General features: G+C 36.1%; 1 protein-coding gene across 1 annotated transcript; it reads right to left on the reverse strand.

Moving 5' to 3' along the window:
* Positions 1-1,256: 1,256 nt before the first annotated feature.
* LOC112709723 (protein LEO1 homolog) lies at positions 1,257-5,903 on the reverse strand. Its single transcript, XM_025761630.3, has 11 exons — positions 5,498-5,903; positions 5,021-5,412; positions 4,311-4,443; positions 4,034-4,216; positions 3,423-3,599; positions 3,091-3,222; positions 2,821-3,000; positions 2,604-2,735; positions 2,388-2,492; positions 2,036-2,293; positions 1,257-1,533 (listed from the first exon to the last, which is right to left on the reverse strand). The coding sequence occupies exons 1-11, from the start codon at positions 5,654-5,656 to the stop codon at positions 1,396-1,398; spliced, it is 1,989 nt and encodes a 662-aa protein (XP_025617415.1). The 5' UTR covers positions 5,657-5,903; the 3' UTR covers positions 1,257-1,395.
* Positions 5,904-7,768: the final 1,865 nt, after the last annotated feature.

Consider the following 7,768-nt stretch of genomic DNA (forward strand, 5'->3'; position numbering starts at 1 on the left):
AGACAAATTAAAATATAAAGACTGAAAAGGATAAAAGTTGTTGAATTTAAAGGAAACAAAACGACATTGTAAAGAAGGTAAATTACATGAAAAGAAAGTACAAAATGGTAGAATAGAATTGAAAGACATGGAAGGAACCCTTCAAAGAAAAAGACTCTTGACTGACACTGACTCAGAAAGTCGTTGGGAATGTGAGTGAGTGTGAGTGTTTTCTCTTCATATGCATCGATTCTGACACTGCTGACCCCGTCGAGTCGACTTCTGCATTCGCGTCAATCGATTTACACTTCTGACCTTCGTCGAGCCTGTCTCTTCGACTTTCCCATTTGCGTCAATCGATTAACAGAAAGTACATAACTGAGTACGAAATTGGCTCCAATCCAAAGTTGATTCTAATCTGTAATTGGAAGTTGATCGACAATGCAATATTTTTTGCACTTGGCAATTATCGAAGTCTAAACTTGTCGAATACTAGCTTGTCAAACAGTTTAATAATATTGTTCCGAAAGTTACCTGAAACGTTTATTTGGGGCCTGAACATGAGGTCTGGATCCCTTAGTATGGCTGCGTCCGACCTCTTTGGTACTAAGGTGCCGCTTGTCCGAATTTCTCGTGAGGAGGTGAGAGGTGGTACCTACAAGAGACTTCAATGCTTAAGTTAGCAATGACTTTAAGCAAGTTTTTTTAGATTAGAACATGAATTATACCTTGGGCGCCAGTATATTTATAGTAAAATTACTAATCACCTTTGTTAGAGTAATCTTATCTTTTCTGATAGATAAACGTTTTCTTTTTTCTTGAAAATTTGTTAAAATTCGCCTTCTAGATGAGGTAGAGATTTTAAGAAGCAATTTATTTGCTTCAAGTACCCTTGGAACTGGTGTCCAACCTCTTCAACAAGGTCAGACTTATCGTAAAATCCATCTTTGTTAATGGGCTTTTTAGCATTATTAGACTTAACTTTTATCCGTCAAGCCAAGATACGAACAAATATCTTTGTCAAAAATATTTTTATTTTTGATATAACATTAAATTAGTTAAAATGAGAAATTGTATATAATATATTAGCAATCCACGCCACACTTCACGGTCTATATAAATATCAAACTGACCAAGTGAAGACCGTGGAAAGGGGGAGTTTAATGGAATTTTTTTTTTTTTACTTTTAAAAAATCAAAATGGAAAGAAGAGAGGACGATCAACGATCTTTCCTATGTAATTTCAAACAACAAAATAGAAACAAAAAACAAAAACTATTACACAGAATGATAAATAAATCATTAGCAAAATGTGATGGTACATCTAATGACAAGAATAAAAATATATCGCACTGAGAGTCAAAGGTTATATATAAGGTTACACGTTATGAAATTAAGGCCTGAAATCATCTTTCATTCATTCATCATCACTATCATAAACAACGGCCATTCGGCGCTTAGCGGTGGTTGGTTTTCTGGGAGGAGAGTCCTCATCCGATTCAAATCCCTTCCTTTTCACACTGCCTCTCGCCTCCTTGCTCTTCTGCTTTGGTTCCTGCATTAAAGCCATTAAAACACTAATGAATTTGAAACCACAGCGATTGACCAAGTTAATCTCAGTCATTACTTTTTTATGTTTTACTGCACCTGAGTTTATACTACAATGGTGGAAACTCAGATGCAGTTAACTTAATGTGAAGTTGATAGTTTTGAATCGTTAAATGACAATTTAGTCAAATATGTCAAATCATTTTACGATTCTCAGTTATTAACTTCACATAAAGTTAAATGCACTTGAGTTTCTACTAACACTAAAGGTAACAAACATGAGAATCCAATTCAAAATTGAAGAGGAATCTCGAGCTCCCCAACAATAAAATGTAGCACAGCATGGACACTTACAAATGATAAAAAACTAAAAAGCTACCAAACAATATGAAGTTTATGAACCAATCACATGTAATGCAAGGCAACCCCATGGCACATAACAGCAATGGCATACTTTTAAATAGAACTAGTTCATATCAAACTACTAGATTTATATAAAACCATAATACCTCTTCTTCCTGTTCCTCCTCTGATGCATCATTAACTTGTGCCTCTTCTTCATAATGTTCTTCCTCTTCATCTTCCTCATCCTCATATTCTGGCTCAGTGTCTTCAGCCCTTTTACGTGAAACAGGTCTCTCATCTTCCTCACCTTCAGTTTCATACTCAGATTCCTCTCTCTCCTCATCTGAATAATCCACTGGGCGCCGTGAGGATTTAGCAGGTGGCATGGATGATTTGCGAGGAATATCTTTCGGTCCCTGCGACTACAATTGGAAAAGGAACCCCCTCGGTGGTTAAGGGGAAAAAACATGACTAACATATATGTAGACTGTAGAAGAGGATACTGATGAAGAATACCTTTTTGGCATTCATAATTCGTCTCTCTGCCCGAGCCTCGAGTTCCAAATCATCTTCAAAGCGGCGTTGAGATCGACGAGAATCATAATAATCTGTTTCATCCTCCTTTTTTTTCAGGGGAGTGGTAATGTGTATGGAACATTTTCATCAATATTAATACATGCCATAATATCATGAAAGTGAGAGGGAAAATATATGTAAGATTGAAAAGTATACCTCATCCAAAGCATCCTCCAAAAACCCAGGAGATAGTTGACGCCTCCTATCCACTGTTGGAGGATATTTCCTGTTAACCTTCTCACGCTTACGATTAAGCAGTACATTAGCCCTGATTGTTTGACTTTCAGCCTGCAAAAATCATTAGGAAACTGGATAATGGTATCCATGAGAAGAAATATACAGAGAGGAAACTACTTTATATAAATGATTATACCTTTTCTTTTTCCTCCTTCTCTCTCTCAGGATCAATATCAGTAATGCAGTTTTTAACCTTGTAAACTTTCTTGTGCCTCGAGTCAACAAGAGCAGTCAGCAGTCGATGAGAATTTGATGACAATGAAGATGGCATAAACTTCATTTTCCTTAGTAACCTTCCTTGTGATTGGAGAATGCCCTGTGAGCATTTTACACATAGTCAATTGGAGGGTGAACCATCAAAATCTGGTAGCGCAAATCTACAGGATAACAGAGATTCAGAATTCACCTTCCCATGTCTGAGGAAAAGATGTGCCTGATCATGCTGTGCATCTTGTACTGATATGTCAAGAACTTCATTCCCAATTAATAACTGCAAACTGCCATCAGACCACCTCACAAAGCGAGCATTGCTTTCGTACTGAAACACAACAAGAAAAAAGGATTGATAGACTATTTTAATTAAAAATTTAATTTGGAAAAAATATAAGACCAGCATCAAGGGCCAAAAAGCAGTTACGAAAAACAATAGGAGCATCCATCTCCACCTATGAGCAGTAACTGGAAACACTGATCATTTTAGGGTTAAAAACAAAACAATAGCTGCATACAGTTACTTACAGATGATGTGCCATCAGGATTTCTGACAGTCCTCCATCGCACGATATTGCTCTCCAAGCGTATGCGTTTCTTAGCTCCAGACTCATCAGTTACAAAGGTATCCTCTTCCACGTATGTTTTAGGATCAAATGGTTTTGGGTCAACACCCATAATATTAGAAACTTTAATCATGTTCATCTGTCCCATAGATAAAGAGAAAGGAGTTTAACATTGAAATTCAACATCTTTTTACAAAAATTCAATGCACCTATGGAAACCATTTCATTATTTACATAAGATCCTCTAAAATGACATAGCTTCATAAATTGCATCCATCATCCCAACGTTATCAGATATGAGATAGTTTGATGTTAAAAAGCCCCTCATATAAGCTGCCTTTTGCCCAAATATGTCATCAGAAAGTGATCATGAAGGAACTTTTTTAAGAATACAACTACTTCTATCATTTTAAACTGCATACTTTTCACTTTGGCACCTTAAATGTTGCACCAAAAATCATAAAGGCATCATATGCCAAAAGAAGAATAAGAACTCTTATCCAACCACCCAAAGTCAAAGTTAAATTCAAATTAATATATAAACCACAGGCTTCCACATAAATTACGCCAGACCTTTTCTGGAAGAGCTGGAGGTGGTTGCAGTGGAACCTCTAACTCCAATGGTGGCCCAAGTGGTTTCTCTTTAGTTTTCATCTCATAATTTTCCTCTTCTGACCCATACCTATTATCTTCATCTGCAAGTATATCCTCTGGCCTCAGGCCTTTTTCATAGCCCTCTTCTTCAACAGGGGATCTCTGAGGCAGGAGATTACTTTGATTATTCATTTGCAAAATTTTAAGCAACACAAAGACAAACTAAATATATCAGTTATTGGTAGCAGGCACTCACATTTGAGTCATGTTCAATGTCATGATGAACTGCATATCCATCCTCCTCTTCATCATCGTCAAAATCCCCAAATACATCACGAATTTCAGGAGCAGAATCACGAATCTGATCTTTGTCCTCTCGGGGAGATCCACTGTCAATATAGAAATTAAAAGTTTAAAACTGCCATAGAATCTCACAGCATCCCGAAAAGCCTTATTATCCCTAGGTTTTAAACAAATTTTTTGTTCTATTTATCCAGTAACTGAAAGCAATTTCCTAAATCCACACCAAGGCTGATGTAAGGTAACAGAAGACATTCACATACAAAACCTATACGACAAACCATAAACAAAAGCAGAACAAATCACCGGTTTAATCAAATCTGAGATGACAGGAAAAACCTACGCAGCAATTCTACCATCAGTACCAGTGGTCAATACTTGGTATGATAGAACCAAAGCAAAGAAAGAAAGTATTCAGAATAGAGTGAAATCCCATGGTCCTAGTAGTCAATAGTATTTTGCTTCTCCATGACTATGCAATTGTTTTTCAACATTTTAGCATCGCAATGAGGAAGCTGTGAGTGATATTTTTCGATAATTTAGAGGTTTAGCCTCAGAACAAACACATGAAACCATGAAATATGAAAACTATCCACTCAGAGTATTGTTAAATGCAATTAGCAGATATATATATATATATATATATATATATATATATATATATACCTTGGACTCCTAGCTTCATCAACTTCCTCATCTTCATTCTCATTCTCATTCTCATGGTAACGGTTCTCCTCGGATCCGCTCTCAACGACGGCGCCCCTGTGCTTGCTAGTAACTACTCTCTGCCCATATTCGTCGTCTTCTTCCTCTTCCTCCTCTTCCTCCTCCTTCGCGTCACTGTCGGTGCCTCTGGCATCGCTCTCTTCTTCTCTCTGATCAGCAGCCTCCACCTCCACCTCCTGCGAAGTCTGATCCCTCTCGGCTTCGCTCTCTCCGTGATCAGGAGCATCCCCCTCCCCTTCGCTCTCGATTTCCACCTCGCCGTGACCCTCCACATCCACCTCAGCTTCTCCTTCCCCCTCAACCTCGGGCTCCACACCTCCCTCGCCTTCGTCCTATTCAAGATTCAAGAATTCCAAATTCAAATTCAGATTCAGATAAATGAAATTCAGGGATTGTTGCAGTTATAGTTATAGTTACGGAGGCGTAGTGGTGGCTGTTGTTGTCGATGGCGGCGGTGTCGTCGGGGTGGGGATTAGATTCGTGTTCGGAATCGAGGTCTTCTTCTTCCTCCTCGGACTGATCGCCGAAGAGGTTTTGCATCATCTGATGGCGCTTCTCTTCTCCTCCTCCACCCATCTTCTTCTTCGCCGGTGACTGAACCCTCCCTCCCTCTTGCTCCCTGCGTGTGTGTTTCTTCACCCTTTTTTTATTTCTCAGTTGTTATTCCTCTTTGCTTTTTTTGTTTTTGGACCTCTTTGGGTGGTAGAAAACGAAAAAGGCTAGGGCCTAAGCAACCAGAACAAAGACCAAGGGACTGAGTATTCCTCTTCGCTCGAAGCCTCGAACCACTCTATGACCCAAAAAGAAAAAAAAAACCTAGAACGACCTTTACAGCACTATATATATATATATATATATCAATTTTCATGTCCTAACTAATTATCAATAAAAATAACTAATTTTAAAATTTTAATTTAAACATTTGTGTAAAATCATGAATTTAATTAAATAATTATATAATTTTTTTTATATTGTCGATACATCAAAACTAAATTTATAAAAATTATTATTAGTATAGTGAATTTAACCAATTAAAGTGATAATAGTTTAACACTTTTTACACTTTTTTACTTTGTCCCTGCTCTTTCCCCTTCTTCCATCTCCTATTCAATATTAGAACTCAGTTAAATTAAAATTAATTAGGTCAATTTTAAATTCAACTAACAAAATTGAGTTCACTCAACTTATTAACAATTAAACTTAATTATAAAATTCAAACTTGATTCATTTAAAACTCATAAAATAGCTTAAATAATATGAATAAAAGTATATAAATTATAATTTATACATGAAAAAAAATTATCAACTATATATCTTGAGAAAAAAAATATGGTTACTACTATTTTGACAAAGAAAGGAACGTGGAGTCTACGTGATCTATTAGTAATGGTGGTAATTTTTTGCGGGAGAAATGGGGTGGAAAGAGACGAGTATCCGCGGAGATACATCTTCTCACTTAGTCACTTCACTCTCTCTCACGCGAGCCTTTCTCTCACTCACAATCTCACCTGTACTTCCTCCTTTAGTCTTTCTTCTTTCTCACTACGTTGTCGGCGTCCTCCCTCTCATTCCTTCACATCGTCGTCCCTCACCTTCTTCCATCGTCGTCGCTACTCACTTTCTTCCTCAATTGCATCGTTCATTACTTGCTGCTCACAGCTTTACCGTCGCCTCCATCTCTGCTCCGCGATGAAGCCTCAGATCTACACGTCGGCGACAACTCACCAGCAACGCCTCTGCTCCATGGCGTCGACGACGCCTCTGCTTCCCAAGTCTACGACAACTTTGTTTCATAGTCGGCCACCTTGCAATAAGTTGGATGTTTTTTTTAATGGATGAAATTGGTATTAATGTATGTCTTTATTTTAAATTGATGAAATTGATATGAAATTAATTTTAGAGTTTGAATTCTGTTAATTGATAAATATGGGTTTAGAATTAGATTCTATTGCTGTAAAACTCAGTTTAGGGATTGGATTCTTATTGTGAAATTAGAATATTAAATTATAATACTGAATTTATTGTGAAATTGTTACTATTTGTTATAATACTAAATCTTTTATAATGTTGATTTTGTTATATTAATGATTTTTCTGTGAATTTGTTATAATACTGTTTTATGTCAAACTAAAATATATGTAATAGTGGGTTACTAACTTTTTATTATAATTTATGAACTTTTTCTCTTTTTTATTTTTTTATTTTTTCCTTTAAATCCGTGGATATCCTCAAAAATCGAAATATCCAACAAATATGGAATCCCATTACTCGTCACAGGTATGCAACGGGAACGAAAAATGTTTCTGGAGACGGGGACATGTCCCTGTTTCCATAAAAATCTGTTGCCATTCCTGTTTATTAGCTTCCTAAGTCTGGGTGCTCTTTTTTTTAGATACAAAAAAAATAATATCTTGCCTTTAGTCCATACTCTTCTATAAAAAGAATAATATAGTTGAACTCTTCGTGTTTTCATTCATCAATCATTTAACATATATTAAAATAAATAAAAATAATATGATTTATATAATACATAAATAAAAGGCATTTTACCTTCCTAATATTTAGTAAGCATGCATGTCATATAAATTAAAGTATAAAATAAGTAAATATGTGTTAATATTTATAATAACTAATATATAATTATAATAGAGTTAACTCATGAGTTAATAAATTGAATTTGTCTAAACA

This window comes from Arachis hypogaea, chromosome 1 (assembly GCF_003086295.3).
Source record: "Arachis hypogaea cultivar Tifrunner chromosome 1, arahy.Tifrunner.gnm2.J5K5, whole genome shotgun sequence".
Lineage (NCBI taxonomy): Eukaryota > Viridiplantae > Streptophyta > Magnoliopsida > Fabales > Fabaceae > Arachis > Arachis hypogaea.